A 19,526-nucleotide genomic window follows, 5' to 3' on the forward strand; every position below is an offset into this window, starting at 1 on the left:
TTTTCAAATCCTGGATCCGCCTCTGATCATACACAACTAGCAAGAGTGCAAGACAATACTTTGCTTGCAATTCGTGACATACGTCATAATAATGCCTGGGTTATGAACTAAATTCTATACAAAAACGGATGATACAGATCATCTGGAACTCCAATATTATCGACTATGGTTCCTGAAACCCTCATTTCATGGGACAAAAAAGAGCTATAGTAAATTCTCACATAGTGCCTATCTGGAGGATGAAAAGAATCTTAGCATACTGATGTTAAATATCAAGGGAATGACCCAAAATCCTATATATACCGACCAGCCAAAGATGTTTCTCCAGTAATAATCCTGTCACATTAACTTCAGGGATCAATAGAGATACTTTTGAGAACATCACGATTCATCATCTATTACGTAGTTTGAATTTCCTAGAATCAACTTTAGCTCATATACACAGGAAGGGTTAGGATCAATCTCATCACATCCCAGGTAAACTTGCTATGGTCCAGCCTTGAAACTACACACACAATCACCATTGTAAACAAATGTACAAGGTTGGCAACTAGGAGGTTTTTAAGGCTATGGAAATCCTACACAAATATAATGATATCACTGGCAAATGCCTACATCCATTGACAAAAGACAAGAGTCTTGCATGTGGGCTTCAGCCAAATACATGATTGGGATGCTAAGATAATATTATTGAATATTTAATTAGGAATATAGAGTAGGTTGTGCCAAATACTTTTAGATATAAACCTGATTTGTCTAAAGGCATCATCAATTTAAATGGGATCAAATAGCAGACCTAAAGTTTGGCCAGGGCATATTAGTAAATGACACAGGTCTTAACACCTTCTCTAAAACCACCCATCAAAGACGCTGAAACATATCAACTAAATATTGAAAGTCCGCTATGTATCAACCTGTCTGACAACTGAGACTGCAAATGTAATCATTATACTGCAGATATCATTCAACACGGCAAAAGAGTGCCAGGAGAGTTCATACCTGTAATACCTAATGTGGAAGAAGGGGTTCTTTCTCATCAGGTCCAACGCGATGGCTAGCCTGTAAAATGTCGTAAAAGATGAGAGGAATACATGCATGCATAATCTTTTGAAAAAACAAGAAAAAAGGTCTTTGCAAGTTGATCAGAATCTTACATCTTCATTTGCTCCAGCGGCCATATTTATGAAGGATCCATCCTTTGACCTGTAGAGATCAAGCACTCAAATTTTCTTCCAAAGAAGAAGCACTAGAATGATGATATCAAATGTGTAGTGAGATAAGGCAACACAAAGACTAAAGACTTCGCACAACATGCATCAAAGTGATAAATATGTTTTTCTAAGACACCTGCATAGATAAGACCATATATAGAAAAATAATAGTTTAATGGAAACTAAGAAAAAAAAAACAATTGTTTAACGGCTCCATTGAACCAGAAGAAGCAATTGTTTCATCTTGACTCCGTTTGATTCCATGGCCACTCAAAATAAATCATTAAGCCCTCTCTGCTCTTGGAAACGAGGACCCTGAGGAAATTCCCTATTTTACTTTTATAATTCAGAGAATATTATTAGAAAAGCACCAGGGCAGTGCGAAAAGATAGATGAGGCTCAATGCCTCTAGTACATCAAGTCATGCATCAACATAGTGGCTAATACTCTGGTTGGCCCAAAAACTGATAACAAACAATAAGAGCTCTTGATCTGAAGAATAAGGATTCTCACTCAAATGCTGTCCTCTTTCTTCCTTTTCAAATTTTCCAATTCTGAACTGGAGGGTATTCCCTATTTTGAAGTTTTTGACATGAAAACTCCTTTTTTCTCCGTTCTTCATTTGCCAATTACTTATCATTTCATAGGCTTAGCTAGCAGTCACTAAAAGGCTTCCCGTTTGAAAAAAAGTTGGATCCTTCCTCTCATTTTTATCCATTCTGATATCTTGTGAAGACAGCCACAAAGTGGAGATGTCATTAAGTCATGCACTTCTTTGTCACTTGTTTTACTTTCTAGATACAATTAAGTTTCATCAGTTGAACTTCTCGTAAAGGCTTACAATTCAGCAAGCGGACCATTTAATCAAGAAAGTAAAAAAGCAGTAATAATTTGGATATAAATCTAAGGTTGCAAAGCTTTTTCTCTTTCTGGGGGAATAAAGAGCTCATGAAATTTCAAGGGCTCCATATCCAAAGCAATATTACCAAATTAACTTACTTGGCTGCATGAAAGATATCTTGAGCTTTTGTGATAGTGAAAGGTAGAGGTCTGCCACTGGCCATCCAAGATTCACCCAGTTACAACTAGCATACTAAAGGATATATATATATATATATATATATAGGGAAGCCGCCTTGGCGTAACTGGTAAAGTTGGTGCCATGTGACCAGGAGGTCACGGGTTCAAGCCGTGGAAATAGCCTCTTATACATACATACATACATACATACATACATACATACATATATATATATATATATATATATATATATATATATATATATATATATATATATGTGTGTGTGTGTGTATATATATATATATATATATATATATATATATATATATATATATACTGTAACCATAGGACAGAACAATTGAAACAACCTTATAAAGACAGGGGTTTGACACTACCGACTCCTAAGAATGATAAATACTTGGTCCAAAACAATCTAAAGGGCAAATCTAGACATAAGCATCTCACAAGCCCGTTGAGATAAGACGTTGTAGGGTAACCCTGATCTCGTGTGTATATCAGTTTTGCTTTCACAAAGTTGAAACATAAAAGAAGAGTGCACCTGTAGTTGTTCTGAGAATCCATTTCCAAACTGTCGTTTTGTGTCTCATCCCTGACCTTTGCAAGAGGTGAAAAGAACTGAAAAGTTGAAGCTTGACGTGAGCCCAAGCAAAAAATTGATCATGCCACTCAAAATTGATAACAGCATTCAAATATAACCTGATGCATCGAGATAAATACAATAGAGATTCCTAAGATGAAGTTCATAGTAAGGGTATGTCCAAACAGAACAGCAGATGCTATTCCAGTAAAAATAGTGGCAACAGTTGATGAATACTTCTTCAGAATTGTATCTGCAAAGGAAATATTGAAGCTATGATTAGTTAATGCATTTAATTAACAAAATTTAAAAGACATACAAACACCATGGAAAAATGAAATCTGCATGTCAGTCACTACCAGATTGGACCTACCTTGTAAGAGCTAGGAATCTAAGATCAATAGCACATGCAGAATACTTAAAAATTGAGACGATCCATTTTTGAAGTGCAGAAATTGGCCAAATTTAAGGAGAAAAAAGCCGACTCCCACATACAACAGAATTATAAAATACCAAAATTTTATGGTATAGAAATGGATGGTTATATGGGTTATAAACATGATGCATTTCGTCGACTTGGGAAGCCAAATAAGTGAGAGAGGCCTCACCTGCATACTTGAAGAAAAACGAAGACAGGATTCCCTGAGCTGCATTGTTGCATATTAAAAACATTGTTGCTCGTGAGTGTCCCCGTAAGATATCCAAAGTGTCAGGTCCTAAAGAGCATTTGGGACAGAATTTTAGCCACGGGTAAAGGAAGAAATTAAGTTTTGATACGTCCTCAGCAATGGTAAAGGTGAATTGATACACCATAAACATTTTAGCCAAAGTCAAAAAGACTTGGGGAAGTATAAGCAAGTTTGGATCCTGCCATGGATGGTATTTCATCTAATAGTCCCAGAGACAAGATTTCCCGTTCATACCTTTGAAAATGGCAGTTCCAAGTATGCCTAGGAAGTTGAAGATTGCACCATATCCGTACAAAAACAAATTCTGCAAAGAGCAGTTCAGTTGTTTGCATGGATCATTTACAAAGTCATAGACACCGATTAAGCAAAGCCACACCTAGAGGTTAGAAGGACCTCACTACTTGGAACATCCAGATTATCATACCATTAGCTTGTAAGATTACATCAAGCAAAGATACTGCTCAGGAAAACCTGATTATTAGCAATCCATAACAATTCGATGTGATGGTTCAAACTGACACTGAAGTAACCATGGGAAACGAAAGAAGAATAAGCTAAGGAGGAGAAGATATCTATGGTTTTGCCTGGGAACCAGTTGAATGAAGTCAAACTCACTGCAGCAATTTAAAGCATTTTAGGAGTGATCACCAGTAAAAGTTCACCTGAAGATAAATGCTAGTCTCGAATTGGCTCTTCAAAGCATATTCATTGTAGACAGAAGCCAGTGAAGGAACAGTGACCTGAATTATTATATTGCATCAGTTTCTATACATTAAATTAGGCAAACAGGTGAAAAGCCAAGAAAATATGGCATTAAGGTTTTTTCCAGTACAAGTGGCACTATTTGTGAACCTTGTGTTGTGTATTCTCTTAGGACCCAAAAAAAAGGGAATATGCATGAACATGGAACATTGCGAACAGATGAGTAGTCATTAAGAATTATTTTCATATTCATACTTACAAAAATCATGGTATACAAATATGCCCCTGTTGTCACTGGAAGACCCAAAGCTGTTGCACCTTCCGGTAAAGTGCGCAGCTGATTCACACTGATGCCAATAAGCAATAGTGCAAGAGCCTCCCACTGCAACCAATTAGTTTAGACAGTCATAGATAACTAATATTTTTCAGGCTAAGAGATGCATAAAGACAGCATGGCCGAAATCTAAAGATCAACTAAATACAGGTGACAATAGTTAATAAACAAACCTCTGTTTCCTTAACCGACCTGAATTATGGAAAAACGACGTTTCATAATCATCTTTAACAAGATTGCAATTACCAAAACCTGTATGTTTGACGAAATAAAAAAGCAAAATTATCACCAACAGAAACTTCAAGAAAATAAATCTACCAGCAGAAGAAAAGGAAAGATGTGGTACAAGTATGCTAAGAAATAAGTGAATCCTCAAATTAGGCATCGCAAGCACTCAAGCAGTAATCACAGCATCCTTGAATACAAACCGCAATTAAACGACTAGCAAGCTCACCACCTAATTCCAACTACAACACTTGATGTGAGCCCATCGATTCCAGCTTTAGGGGCTGGATTACTATGGCAACCCATGCTTGTGCATTAGACAGGCTGCCTGATGGATCAGCCAAGGTGCAGTTGGCCCGGGCACCACAGATATCCCAAAGAAAATTAAGGACTAACCAGCTCACTACCATCCAAAGAGAAACAAGCACAAATGTTTTTCTTCCACTGAATCCTGAGTGCACATATGTGGAAAATCTAACAACTACAGTAAATCCTTCTTGGTTGTGAAAACTACTCTAGCCTGTAAAATCCACTTGGTAATCAGCTACGCCTACTTGCAGATTCATCAGGGAGATATAACTTTAGGACCAAAACTACTTTAGAATTCTCACGTGAAATTGCAAGCTCTGACAGTGTCAGCAATAACTATAAGCAAATGGATACCTTCAAGTTACTCAGCATCTTTACAGTAGCAGGGTTAAAATATAACTGCACAAAGAACAACAGTGCCGTTAGGAAGTGCGAGAGGATGGTTTTACTCCAATAACATGCACCAAAACTGCAGAACTTTTGGACTAGACAAGAAAGTGAGTTCATTAGGTAACAAGCGCATAAGACAAAAGTACAAAGGCAAGAGGACATGAATTCCTCATAAGATTTTGAAGAAAATAGTCATAACAGATAGAGAATATCAGAAATCCAGAAGGTATACATTTCCACTTGAAATGACAACAAAATCTTTTCATGCCAAAGTTCTCAACTTTCAAGGAAGATACTCAATTTACTTTCTGATCTAGAACAGGAAAATAGGTTATAAAAAATCTTCTTGTAATGTACATTTTGAGTTATATGTAAAAAGATCTATAACTTGGAAAGCACATGATATTCCATAATAATACTAGAATAGCACACTACTGGAAACAAATATCTAAGATAGAGCCCGTATCGATCAATTATGCCTCAATACCAAGCTAGTTGAAGTTGGGTACATGAATACCTCTATAACCCATTTCGTTCTATTCATTCCCATCTAAGATAAAGACAGTAAGTCCATGAGAATATGATAAGCCTCTCACAGAAAACCTTTTAATACTACAGATCCAAATGAGGAACCACAAAAAAATATACCTGCATGATAAACTTCAGGTAGTTATTAATAGCATAAAGCAAAGCTGGAACAGCCAGAAGCACATTGTTCCGAGCAGCCTGCAATTAATAAAGGAAAATGGTTCGTATCAAGAGTAGCCATGAACATACTTCCCTATAATTCTTAACATCCCACTTGCGTCCTAAGAGGTAGAGGAAGTCAGAGAAAGAACTTCTGAAAAGTTAGCTGCATTAATTTCAATATTCAGATTGGCCTAAGATTTAAAGAACCACACACATAAGCACTGATTAATTAGAAAGAATTAACTTGGTGAAGTGGAAACCTATTACTTTTTCTCTGTGACCAGATAGGTTCCCACATGTTACGAGGAGGCTTCATAACCCTCTTCTCACCTGTTTATAGAAATGTAGACGTAAAATAATAGACTCTTTTGTTTATTTATGACTAATATATTGTTTAATTAAGTGATTATGTAAGATTAGCGGGATCTCAGGATATTTCGTTGCTGTCTGTTTGCATTATAATTTGTATTAATGTGAAGTGAATATTTAAGATTAATTGCTAAATTATATGAGCATAAAATGTATTTCACATGAAAAAACAATAATGTAAAAAAGATAAAAAAGCCAAGAATAACGTGAAGAGCTTTCGGATTCCAGAGAGCAGATCCTGTTAGTTGACAATAGTAATATTTTCTTCGTACTCTTATCCCCACTCTGTGCTGAATAATACAAAATTGTGGAATGGATGATGGAGATAAATGGCTCCAGTTAACACCGGCTTACCATTTTGGCACCTTTAGTGAATTGCTCATAAAATGTTTAATCCCATTCATAGAGTCTTACAAATGTAGCTTCTCCCCTTCATATGTTTCAACAGAAAAAAGATCCCCTTCATATGGAAGAGCCTCCATATGACATGAAAGGAGAGGAGTAATTGGGAAAAGAAAGAATCGACTGCATGCTTGGAAGAAAATTTCTATACAAGCTAAACTATCATCCAAATATCAACTAGATTAGGTATATTCTTTTGCCTAAATGAAAAGACACATCTCACTGGAAACATTATTTTATTTTTGCACAACTTTACAGGGGCTTGTATATCTATACAAGCCTAGTGAAATTTACCTGGAACAATGTGGAGAAAGAGAGAAGAGACTTCTCGCCGGCCTTCTGGCTTCGAGCCTTCAAATGATACATAAGATTGAGACATTTTAGAACAAGTGAATAGTTACACCAACTACCAAGATATCAAGAAGTTAAGCACAAATTATGATGCATATGAGCAATACCCAATAGCGAATTTTGTTATATTGAAAAAGAAGAGAAGAACCTCATAGAAAAATTGAAGGTGTAGAAGGTTACAGAATAAGTTAAGAAATGACGAGAGACAAAGCATACCTGTAAGCATAGCATTACTACTGCAAATGCAACTTTTGCTAACTCAGTCAAGAAATTAACACTAATGGGACTGAATTCGAATTTGCCGTCAACTTTAGACATGTATACAAGTATAGGCTGCAACAAAAGAAAGAAAAGAAAATATCTTTTATTCAATGTACCTACATAACATAATTTAGAATACTTACATGAAGAAACCCGAAAATATTCCAGTACTACACAGTTCTGAAAAATGACTACTCAAGCTGACTCCGTCTTATTAATATCAATAATTTTGCACAATTTAGCAAATTATACTAGAAGTCTAGAATAATCACAATTGCCTCAATCAAGCGAAAAACCAGCAGAAGTAAACATCATAATAAACAACCCTTAGTCAAAGAAAAAAAGGGATAGGCCAAAATATCCAATTCAACATAATCCAGATTTGGTTAGCTTTTGGTTCAGTCCGATCCATTTTGAAATAATTTAATTCAGTTTATCAAATTTTTAAAGCATAAATAAATATACGTGATTTCCAAAACATAATAAGTTTTGTCCAATTCGATTAATTCTCTCAGTTCAAATTCTATTGAATGTGATTAAAAAACATAAAATAAAAATAAAATTTAAGTTAGCAAATATACCTATTCAATCTACATATAGCTAGATTAATATTACATTTATTGATGACATCACTTAAAAAAAATTGAGAATCAAGAAAAATATAACATTAGATGGATAAAAAAAAAGAAAATGATTAAGATCACATTCAAATAAAATTTGAAAATCTAGAATGAGAAAAAGGAAGCAAATATATAATTGTAAGTAAAAAATAAGGTTGTACAAAGGGAGAGGAAATACAAAACTGAAAAAAATAGAAGGAATTAAGAAGAGGAGTAAACTAGGACCACAAGGGACAAATACACCAGCTTGAGAACACAACGAGATTCGATCCTGAGCCCTGCGTGTGGGAATTTGGCAGTTCAACTGTGGCACCCACGGTCATTTCGTGACTTCCGAGTGCCACCCTTTTCCTATATATTATAGTTTCCAGTAAAATACCAATACATAAATAGAATTTTACCCGAGCGTCCGGGTGCCGTACCACCCCAAAGTCCCTACATAGATCCGTCCATGGCTGCACCCATTGCCTTTTAAATGCTGAAGGTGCTTTTGCCATGCTTTATAGTGTTACACTTGGTGATCTTGTATCGCTCCCAATGTATTTTTTTATGATGATGGTGTCCGGACCAGCTTGCCCACACCTCGACTATTCCATCGAGTACATGGTACCACCCTCGAGCACAACACAAGTACCTGATAACTCCGCCCACCAAGGCTTAGATGTATGGGAAGAAATCACGTGATATCGCTCTCAATGTATTACTTAATCGCTCTCAACACAAGTACCTGATAACTTAATGTTGTTGTTGTTGAGACTACTATATAATTCTAAACTAAGAACATTAGGGCTTTGATAAAACAACAAAAGTATTAAGAATACCACACTTTTTCCAGCTCATACGATTGGCTTCGTACCAGTTAACTTTCAATATGCATATTTTACTCAACAAATTAAAAAAAACTTTAAAAAAAAATAAAAATTGAGCTGATTATTTCTAGTTTAACTTAATAGTTGAGTAGTAAGGAGTGCTAATACCTGTAAACCGACCAACACGCAATCACCGACAACCAAAAAAACGTTGAAAGCGCGTGTTTTCAACGACACATCAGTGCGATGATGATCGTAAGCTTTAGAAACCGTTCTCGTGTTAGGCGAAACTCCTAATTTCGAGTGGCAAACGCTGCATTCCGCCACTCCATTCATCTCGAACTTATTATTGCGTAAATGCGCGTATTATTTATAGCTGTAATTTTCTAATTAATCGATCGATCAGTGAAGAAATTAGTTTTTGATTTTGATTTGTGTTTTGTTGGATCTGAAAGTTTTTGAATTCAATTGAGGAGATGAGATGAAAGAGGCAAAGAGCAGTGAATTTGAAAAGAAAGTGAAGTCTCTTTGCCGTGCATTGGTTGAAATTTGAGGGGCACTTCTTATATACTTGAAATGACTTAATTGCCCACAGTCTTTTATGTCGATGCAAGCGGCAGCAGTTTTGGAACCGAACCGAAAAATCAAACCTTAAAAAATCCGACTAAGTTTGATTTGACTTAGTTTAGTATTAATTAAAAAAGATCGAATCAAACCGACATATAAATATATAATTTTTTAAATATATTTTTAAGACTTTATATTAAATTTCTTTAAAAAAATATAAAAATATTTAGAATCCTCTCGTGTGTTAACTTTGAAAGCATACATTGACAAAAAAATTATTAATAAACTACTAAGAAAATAACTATCACGTGTTACTAATAAAATTCTCTTATTAAAATATTTTAATAGATCATATGCTTGTCAATTTTTTTAATATTTACTAAATATATATTCACTTATCAAAATTTTATCTATAAAGATTCGAATAATATTCATGTAACCAAAAAATCCGAAAACCCGATAAAACTCGACAAAATCGAACCAATCCAAACCGATATAGTTGATTTGGTTTGGTTTTGATAAAAGCCGAACCAACCCGATCCATGTACACCCGTAGCAAGCGGGACCGAAGAAGGTAGTTTTGTCTTTAGAAGAGTAGGGAAATAAGCACCTCGGATTAGATTAATGCGAGGTACACTGAAGTAGAAATGCCAAACATGGTCCCTTAAGTTTGAGGGTTGGTTCAAAGTAGTCCCTTAAATATCTTCTGAGCAGTTTTGGTCCTTTAAGTTTACCAAAAATTAACACATTTGGTATCCTTCAAATGTTTAACAAACTTTATCCATTAGATTTAAAGAGTTGTGGGATAAGAAAATTAAAGGAATTCGTGCTTCATCTCCAGGCATAGTGGTATTTTTCACCTGAGAAAAATGCCCTAACGCTGAAGGCATTCCCGGATTCTCCTCCCATTTCTTTTTTGTTTACATTTACATGTATGTCTTTTAGAAATATATAGAAGTACAAATCTCATTTTAAATTGCAACCTATACTGAAGTTAGAGAAAATGACAAAAATAATCTTTTATGTTTGAGAGTAGCTTCAAAATAGTCCCTTAAATATGCACCGAGCAGTTTCGATTCTTTAAGTTTGAGGTGTAATTTTTGCTATTTTAGTATTTTTTTGGTGTCTAGTGCAGTTTTTGTGTTGTTATTTTTAGGATTCGACGGGACTTTCCCAGCATTTAAGGTTAAATCTTTTTTTCCCCCACCATTTCTATCAAACCTAACAAATATAATTGTTAAATATCAAGTATATTTTTAGTGTTCTTGATTAAAAACTTAATGAAAAAATTACAGTATTGCTGAATCTTGGCTGCTAATAAAGGAAGTTCTTTATTTAGATTAACACTGTTAGAATTATTAGATTAAAACTCCAATCTTAGTTTTTTTCTTGGCCAAATACATAAGCAGCCCCGTAAAATTATCAGCCATTTCCATTGTTTTGCATCATTATGCACCAACAAGGAAAATGAATGAAAAGATAAGTCACTACACATCACAATGGAAGTTCTTGAGCTTAGACTTCATTTTTCCAAGAACCCTTATTATTTAAAAGTTCAAATGGTTTCATAATCTTTACAAAGCATTGTATAGTTTCTCAGATAGCCTAATTCCAAGCTCCCACCTTTTAGCTATAAGGGTAAAGTGGATGCACAAAATGAAGTGCATTTCTAAGTCATAAAGAATGGAATCACATATAGAGATAATCAGGGGATTTGCTCAAACTGCAGCCGCTTTGATGGAGAGGAAATCAGAAATCTTGTTGGCGTAGAAATCTGGTTGTATAGAGTTTTTGGGATCTTGAAGCATCGATAAAGATGTCACACCTAGAACACGAGCAAAAGATAGTTTGGATAACAAGGTTGAAGAAGCATATGCATAAAAGGAGAACAATATTCTTTCTGATACCTGAGAGAACCAGAAGAGTTTTGCAGCCACCATTTTGTCCAAACAGTATATCAGTATCTAGTCTGTCACCAACCATGCATATCTGGGATTTCTGGATGTTAAACCTGTTGTAGTACCATTATAGAAGATTAATGCAGTAAGTGTTATTGAACGTCTGATGTGCACATAATAAAAACTGGTCCATTTCTCCAAAAGATTTTCTAATATTCCACAGGATGATAGTTTTATGCTGATCAAAATTGATTATTCTTTTTTTTTTCCTGTGAATGTGAACCTGAAAATGATAGAAGAATTGGATCCACGTGGATCAAGAAACATCTTGGTCCACCACATATATAACAACTAATCATGTGGATCAACAACAACGACAACAAACCCAGTAGTTTCCTACAAGTGGGGTCTGGGGAGGGTAAGATGTACGCAGCCTTATTCCTAACCCGGAAGTGCATAGCGGCTGTTTCCGATACACGCTCAGCTAGAGAACGACTGAAAATAAAAAAGTAATTGCAACAAGTAGGAATAACAACAAGATAAAATAAGATCGAATCCAAGAATGCAGTGAAACTCTAGGTAGTAATAGCAATCTATGAATAAAAAGATATCATACTAACACTAACGCTAGCGAACTGAGTAAGACAAAGAGAAAACGCTCGACTACCTAAAAACCTTCTACCATAATCTTTGACCTCCACACCCTCATGTATAGGGCTATGTCCTCAGTCAGCTCCAGCTGCGCCATGTCGCGACTAATAACCTCTCCCCAAGACTTCTTAGGCCTACCTCTACCCCTCCTGCTACCCACCGAGGCTAACCTCCCGCACCTTATAACTTTGGCTTCTATACTTCTCCTCTTAACATGCCCGAACCATCTCAAACTCGCCCCCCGCACCTTATCCTCCACATGGGTCACTCTCACCTTTTCCCGAATAACTTCATTACCAACCAAACAAGTATATTGTTGAAAGGATTAAGAATCACAGTGATTATAGAGCAGTAGTGAAGAGTTGAAGGTCTTAATTAGACAAGTTAAAATTTCACTTACTTGTACTTGCAATGAGAAAATCCTGCATTCATAGCTATTTAATCTTTATAGCTAAAAGTTCACTTTTGGATTGACGAGCTTTTGGAGCAGTACTAACTTTTTAAATTTGTTGTAATCTACTAGAATGATAGGAAATCCAACACCACAACCAACCAACAAGGGTTGTGATGGAGTGGTAAGTACTCCTTCATCCTTAACCAGAGATCTCGGATTCGAGCCCCGGTCTGGAGTTGTTGTTAGGGAGCGCTTTACCCCTTAATATGGGACTTCCCGGTGCGAATCTGGATTTAGTTGGACCCCAATGTGGGTACCGGACGCCGGATGCGGAACCAAGAAATAAAAATTAATAATGACCTGCATGTTAATTTGATGTTGCCAATGCACTAATGTATAAAACCTTGATGACTAAAAGAAGCTTGCATATTCACACACCAAAAGCCTGTATTCAGAAGACAATGATCCAGAAAGCTAGAAAAGAAGACAAAGCAAGAATGACAGGTATAATTGTAGAAAGTGAGGTGCCATACTCATTAGCCAAGTAGTCCATCATGAAGGTTGAGGGCTTTCCTACAACAAGTGGTTCACGCTTTGTAGAGCCTAGGATCGCACCAACCATTGAACCACCACCTGAAGCAACAGAACAGCAACAATGCAGCTTAGTTTAAAGATGAAAAAAATTCTTTTATGGCTATGACTGTACAGAATGATCAAAGCAGAAGATACAAAAAAATTAGAAATAATATTAACTAGAGTAGGATCTTAACACGGCAATAAGTTGATGACAATGTAAATGCTAATTGAATAAATCTCCTCATCGTTCTAACTATATCGAATTCCTTGACTATAACAACTAACAAGGTTTCTCCAAATTAGGTTTATCCATACTACGACAGTCTCTGTTAGCGGGATTCAATTTTTACCGATTAGATAAATGATTGTGAGGAAATGGTCAGCAAGTCAGAATTCACGAATTGCAGTTCAACTTTTCTTGACCCGCTTTCTGACTCGAGTATGTAAGACAGAAATAGCACGCTTCAGTTAGATTACCAAATTCTTCAGCTATTATACAAACTACACATGTTTACTGAACCCCAAAATTTCTACCTCTTTTCTTCTTTGTACTCTGTCCCTAGATACTGAAAGTTCTTTTCCTCTTCCCTCAACTAACATATATGCATATGATCCCTCAACCTCCGTTATTTCTCTCATTTATTGACTTAAAACATCTACACAAATTTTCTCCCCTTCCATCGGGTCATAAAAATGATATAAGTTCCCATTTTTTGTTATTTTCTTCCCTTAACATACTGTAGAGGTTTTAAGTCAATAAAAATCCTCTGCCGCATAAGATTCCTTGAATCCATAAAGTTAAGCGACTGACGACAAATTGATCATGGGACAAAGTCTAGTTTCAACATGCTCGTTAATCTCTTTCATATAATACAAACTCCAGACCCAGAAATATTGAGTCATTCGCAACGCCTGAACATGTGACATTTTCTGATGAAAATTCTGACATTTTCTGATGAAAATTCTGATAGTTCACTTCTTCACAACATATACTTTTGGACAATGAAGCTGACTTCAACGGAGAATGGATTCAACAACTAACTTCTACAATGAACGGTTAACTCACATGACAAACATGTGAAACTAACATTAAAGCATAAGACGGGAATAACCTGCCCATTCCTGAGCATCTGTAAGATGGGTAACAGCATCACGGTTTGTAGCAATAAAGAGACATCCTGGATTTTCACGTATGCACAGGGTAGCGTACCTTCATTACATAAATCAAGTCAGAGATGTGATATCGACAGGTCAGAGAAAATTTATACAGACAGATGAATGCACAAATAGGAATTCGAAGCTTATACAATTATAGCCAGCAAAATACCCTTCACTCCCCCCCCCCCCGATCATGTCTTAAAATCAATTTTGTATGCGCAGATAGTAATTATAGGCTGAATCAGGTCTTCTAGCAAGGGGAATATTTTAGTGTGGGATAGCTAAAATGGAATAGATGATCGGAACTTTGAGCAAAGATAAAGGTACTATATGAGTGGTTAAGCATATATAATCCAAGCAAATGCATGAAAAAAGCTCATAAGCTCATTACTGGTTAAGCGTAAAACAAAGTAATCACATTGCTAGATATTATGCGGCAAGGAATATTGATGCAGAAAAGGTAAAAAGGATAACTCACTGAATTTTGTGGTAGTTGAAATAGCGGTCAAATCCAACAACAACAGCTCCGACCTAAAAGGTGTAGACACAACTCAGCACAATATATTTAAAAGATAGTAGAACTTGGTCTAATTTAAACGTAGAACACACACGAGAACAAAATAAGATAAGAAACAAGAAATGAAGCATACATCCTTATCCTGCTCCATCATATATCCAGGCTTTAGCTCTATTTTCTTGTCACCATCTTCCTGTTAAAAAAAGGAAAACACACCATTCAGTTCAGAAGTCAATCTGGTACTAAAGGAAGGCCAAAGAAGGCATCGAGCAAATGTCTTTGTAGCTCCACTATTTTGCAAGTAAACATATTTTTGTGAGTATACCTACTGATTGAATCCATATAATCTATATGGAACCTAATTTTCCCAGATATACATTCCTTTTCTCCTTTTACCCTGAAAAGGTCGGTTGTTCTAGTACCTTTCCTAATTAAAATTGGGTGTTTTCACAAAGGGAAATACCAGTTTATGTATTTTATTAATTTGTTGAAACCCCTTCTGTTAGAATGCTAAAATAAAATACAACAAGATTCACTTGTTCTTTCTCTTTATGTCAGTTGTCTCTTTTTAAAAGAGTCTTTTATACGTCTTTGGAGTAAATTGAAAGTAAAACATGAATTTTGGTTGAAAGATGCAAAACGACATGTATTCTTTCTCTCTTTTTGTTCTTTCTATTTTTTGTTGTAAGTCTTGTTATCTCATTCTTCTTGTCAAATAATTTATACTCGACAAAGAAAAAAGCATAACAAAGACTTACAAAATGAAAGATATGCATTCAATTAAAAACAATGGTCTAAAATAAGTATGGGATTTCGATTTAATAGTGCTTTCGATTAGATAACGATCATTTATATGGCTATAATACAAACATACACTACCATCTTATTTCATCAGACAAAATCCCATACCACAAGTATGCTTCACAAGATGAGAACATAACATATATCTAGTTCCATAGGTTACTTAAAAAATGGTTGATTTATTTGAAGTGAAAAAGTGAAAAACTATCATAAGCCAAAAGCTATTAACATTAAGATATATCATAGTTCATTCCTAAAAGTAGAAAGGACTATTGTTTATTTGTACATACCGGTCCACCAATATGTTGAATGCCAGCTAACTCAAGCTCCTTCAAGATGCCTTCCTCACCAACAACGTACACCTTAAAAATGGCCACCAATTTAACAAGTAGGTAAAAAATTATGATGCTGATAATGGATCTCAGCTTCTTAAGAAAATAGTATAGGTTTTCAGCAATATGTTTAAATCCATAATACTGTAGCTTTTATGCACCAGATAGCTTTCACGTTTAACAGTCGATTTACAATTGGTAAAACACTGTGAATTCAATTGAAGCTTACCTTTTTATCTTTTGGGAAGTCAATAGACTTCAAATAAGCAGCTGCAGCAAAGGATGAAGCAAAAATTTCCTCCTGTAAGGTGACTTGCTATTAGAACTTGATCTACTAGTCAACATAATATGAACTAGAAGAGCTGTAAGGCGTAAACTTACTTCGCTGACACTAAGACCAAGTGTTTCAAACTTTTTCCCATACTGCTTTCTAGATTTTGTTGAGTTGTTTGTAACAAAAACTAATCTTTTTCCCTGGAGAATGAAGTACACAAAATTAGATAGAGCAACCAGTTTTCTCTTAAGAACTACGAATAGAATGCAATGAGCAATCTTGTAATCAGCAAATGTAAGTATACAAAGAATCCAACATTAGAACTACTAACCTTTTCTCTGAGCAAATCAAGAGTTTCAGGGACCCCGTCTATTAGTTTATCTCCCTTCCATATGACTCCTGTAGATAATGGAAGAAAAAAGGACCTTATTTTAAGTAACTTATTCAACCTTTTTTGCTTACCATGTTAGGACCACAACACCAACATTCCTTTTCGGGGTAATTTAAGAGACAAAGATGTCAAGGGAAAGGAAAAGAAACCTAGACTATCACCTATATTAAAAATGCTAAGAGAAAAAGGGAAATAATCAAAGCTTTTCTGCTATTTCCTATTTCTTTCAGTTGCAAGTGTCAGAAGTTTTCATGCCTATTTCTCATCCAGCTCGGTCTTACAACTCTAGAAGAAGTTTTCAAATATCTATGTATTTTGATAGGCCAAACTTTGAACATGATCATCAACAATTAGATGATCTCTTACTATCTGAAAGAGAAGGGATCTCTTGGATATAATAACTAATCAAATTATTTTCACTTAAAAGGCTCTACAATCAAGCAAACAAGCTTAAATTAAAGGGATTCATGCAATTTAAATCAGTTCCCAAGCTAAAAGCTTTGAGTTGGAGGACTCTGAGCTTTTTGATAATAAGAGTCCAACCAATACAGTTCTTCTCTCCAATCTCCAATCTGAATAGAGATGATTTGCAATATCTATTTCAGCTTTTATACCCCTATGTTTGACACATTTGCTCACATTGATCTGCTCAAACTGATGTAGGGGAGCCTTGGAGCAATGGTAAAATTGTCTCCATGTGACCTATAGGTCACGGGTTCGAGCCGTGGAAGCAACCACTAATGCATACATTAGGGTAGGTTGTCTTCCCCGGACCCTGCGTGAATGCATGATGCATTGTGCGCCGACATGCCCTTTTGATCTGCTCAAACTGATCAAAGCCCCAGTCTCCAATATGGACATTGATAGATTGATGAACATGTATATATATTGGTAAAAATCTTAATTCACATTCTTCCTAACATTACTTCGTTTAGGCCATTCCACTACAATCACAACAACTACCCCTTAATCCCGAACAAATTGAGGTCAGCTATATGAATCATCACTTCTCCATTTAAGTTCAACTCATATCATCGTCATATACCAAAATAAATTTAGGCCATTCCACTATCACATTAAAAAATGTAAGAAATGTTAAAATATCATACTTTAGGGGAATTAATTTAAGATTCTCATTATATATAAAATTAATTCAATGCATTCTATATGACCAATATCAGATGAAGGGAAGCTTTGGAGCAACGGTCAAGTTGTCTCCGTGTGACCTATAAGTCACGGGTTCGAGCCGTGGAACCAGCCACTGACAGGGTAGGCTGCTTATATTACACCCTCTTGGGGTGTGGCCCTTCCCCGGACCCTGCGTAAATGCGGGATGCTTTACGCACCGGCCTGCCCTTTCCCTTGTTGCATTCTATATCAGATGTCATATTAACATAGCGAGAGCTTAATGCACTCGGCTGCTATTCTTTTAATGAATGTCATTTAACCCACTAATCCTAAGTTGTCTATATCATGAAACAACACAAAAACACACACCCAAAATAAATTTAGCAAAAATATCAAACACCTTAATTACAACTTCCAAAAAGCCCACTAAAACACTGGGACAAAGACAAATACCACTGAATTGATACACAAATTAAGATTAAATTAAGCAAATACAATGAGTATAGCAAGAAATTCACACCGTCACAATCAAAGATGAAGGTTTCAACAGAATCAATTAATTCTCCAGGATTTGTAAGGGGCTGAGCTGAAGCTTTAGTAACAAAACTTGATGCAGATTTCTCCATTCTTGAATTCCTACAATTCCATTTAATGGATTTTGCAGAATTGTTCAATGGGTTAGAAATGTAAGGGAATTTTTTGGATGAGATTTTGGGGTTATTAAATAAAAAAGTTGCAGTAGTAGAAGAAGAAATTGCTGCTGTTACTCTGCTACTTAGCATTTCTCTTTTTCTTTCTTGTACCCCCTTTTTTCTTTTTTTTTTGGTGGTTGCAATAACTGCTATAAAGTCGTTACTAAAGCTGAATATAGAAAAAACTTTACTAAAGGAGAATAAAAGATTAAAAAGAAATGGTAGATTATTAAATTGTAACTGAAAATTGGAGCTGACGTGGGAAAATTGAGTGGATGAAGATAGTTATATCCGATTATGGAAAATGCAAGGCTGGAAATTAACTTCGTTTGTTTATTTTTATATGGTATGGAGTAGAGGTTCAGAATTGTTAACAAGGATCTTCAAGTACATGAAAAATAAAAAATTTGGAAAACCTAAGGTGAAGATCAAGCCCAGAGGATAGTTTTAATCATTCCTTACAAGCTTAATCTTTGCTATTTGAAGAGTATGAAATAGGTCAATCTCTCCTATTGAGTTACTTCCTCTCACCGGCATGAAACATATATAAATCGGGAATTCTCAAACTAGGTCGGCAGGCAAGACATACGGTGACAACTAGTTGTTGGTTCGAATGGTATTTCATTCTTAACCATAACTCATATGTTGATTCTTCAACATCATATCAGTTCGGACCTCCACTGACCGAGCTAAGATTTGTAGTTTACAGGTTCGGAATTTTAACGTAGTTACTGAATTTTAAATTAATAATTTATACATATTTGATGAATTTCTTAAGACAAATACAAAATTTGAATTAAAGTGATTGACTTTGGCCGAATCAGAAAAACTACACTCCAGCTCCCCTTACCTAAATCCCACTTGGTCCGGTTACACGGAGTAGAACTAAAAGGATCAATGAGGCCTGGTTGAAGACGTGGTATTATCACTTTTAATTCTCGTCCGAAACTATTTACATCTAGTAGTCGAAAAAGTGTATAAAATTTGTATAATTTTTGTATATAACATACATAATGTATATATATAAATACAAAAAATATACAAATTTTATATATTTTTTCGACTATTATTTTTTCAGCGGCTATACAATGTCATTTTTCTGTTGAAGATTTGCCAATTGAATAATTCAAGTTTGGATGAAGCCCAATAGCTCACACATTGGGGGTA

At 35.4% G+C, this 19,526-nt stretch overlaps 2 protein-coding genes across 5 annotated transcripts; both read right to left on the bottom strand.

Moving 5' to 3' along the window:
- Positions 1 to 9,520, bottom strand: LOC107759717 (CMP-sialic acid transporter 5). Of its 4 annotated transcripts, none has more exons than XM_016577719.2 (15): positions 9,149 to 9,520; positions 7,507 to 7,623; positions 7,234 to 7,290; positions 6,127 to 6,204; positions 5,443 to 5,487; positions 4,747 to 4,806; positions 4,480 to 4,602; positions 4,181 to 4,258; positions 3,753 to 3,822; positions 3,438 to 3,545; positions 2,949 to 3,082; positions 2,791 to 2,867; positions 1,155 to 1,203; positions 1,000 to 1,059; positions 1 to 336 (listed from the first exon to the last, which is right to left on the bottom strand). In XM_016577719.2, exons 1-14 carry the CDS (start codon positions 9,314 to 9,316, stop codon positions 1,009 to 1,011), a joined length of 1,215 nt encoding a protein of 404 aa, XP_016433205.1. In that variant the 5' UTR covers positions 9,317 to 9,520; the 3' UTR covers positions 1 to 336; positions 1,000 to 1,008. The 4 variants fall into 4 exon arrangements, with proteins under 4 accessions (XP_016433205.1, XP_016433213.1, XP_016433220.1 ...); XM_016577727.2 differs by lacking the exon at positions 1 to 336 and adding an exon at positions 369 to 505; XM_016577734.2 differs by lacking the exon at positions 1 to 336 and adding an exon at positions 671 to 931.
- Positions 9,521 to 11,072: 1,552 nt separating this feature from the next.
- LOC107759700 (phosphoglycolate phosphatase 1A, chloroplastic) lies at positions 11,073 to 18,613 on the bottom strand. The gene is made up of 11 exons (XM_075228472.1): positions 18,188 to 18,613; positions 16,480 to 16,547; positions 16,256 to 16,348; positions 16,104 to 16,175; positions 15,833 to 15,904; positions 14,875 to 14,934; positions 14,703 to 14,755; positions 14,179 to 14,276; positions 13,024 to 13,123; positions 11,455 to 11,558; positions 11,073 to 11,372 (listed from the first exon to the last, which is right to left on the bottom strand). Exons 1-11 carry the CDS (start codon positions 18,447 to 18,449, stop codon positions 11,266 to 11,268), a joined length of 1,089 nt encoding a protein of 362 aa, XP_075084573.1. The 5' UTR covers positions 18,450 to 18,613; the 3' UTR covers positions 11,073 to 11,265.
- Between the last annotated feature and the right edge of the window lie 913 nt (positions 18,614 to 19,526).

Source organism: Nicotiana tabacum, chromosome 13, assembly GCF_000715075.1.
Source record: "Nicotiana tabacum cultivar K326 chromosome 13, ASM71507v2, whole genome shotgun sequence".
NCBI lineage: Eukaryota > Viridiplantae > Streptophyta > Magnoliopsida > Solanales > Solanaceae > Nicotiana > Nicotiana tabacum.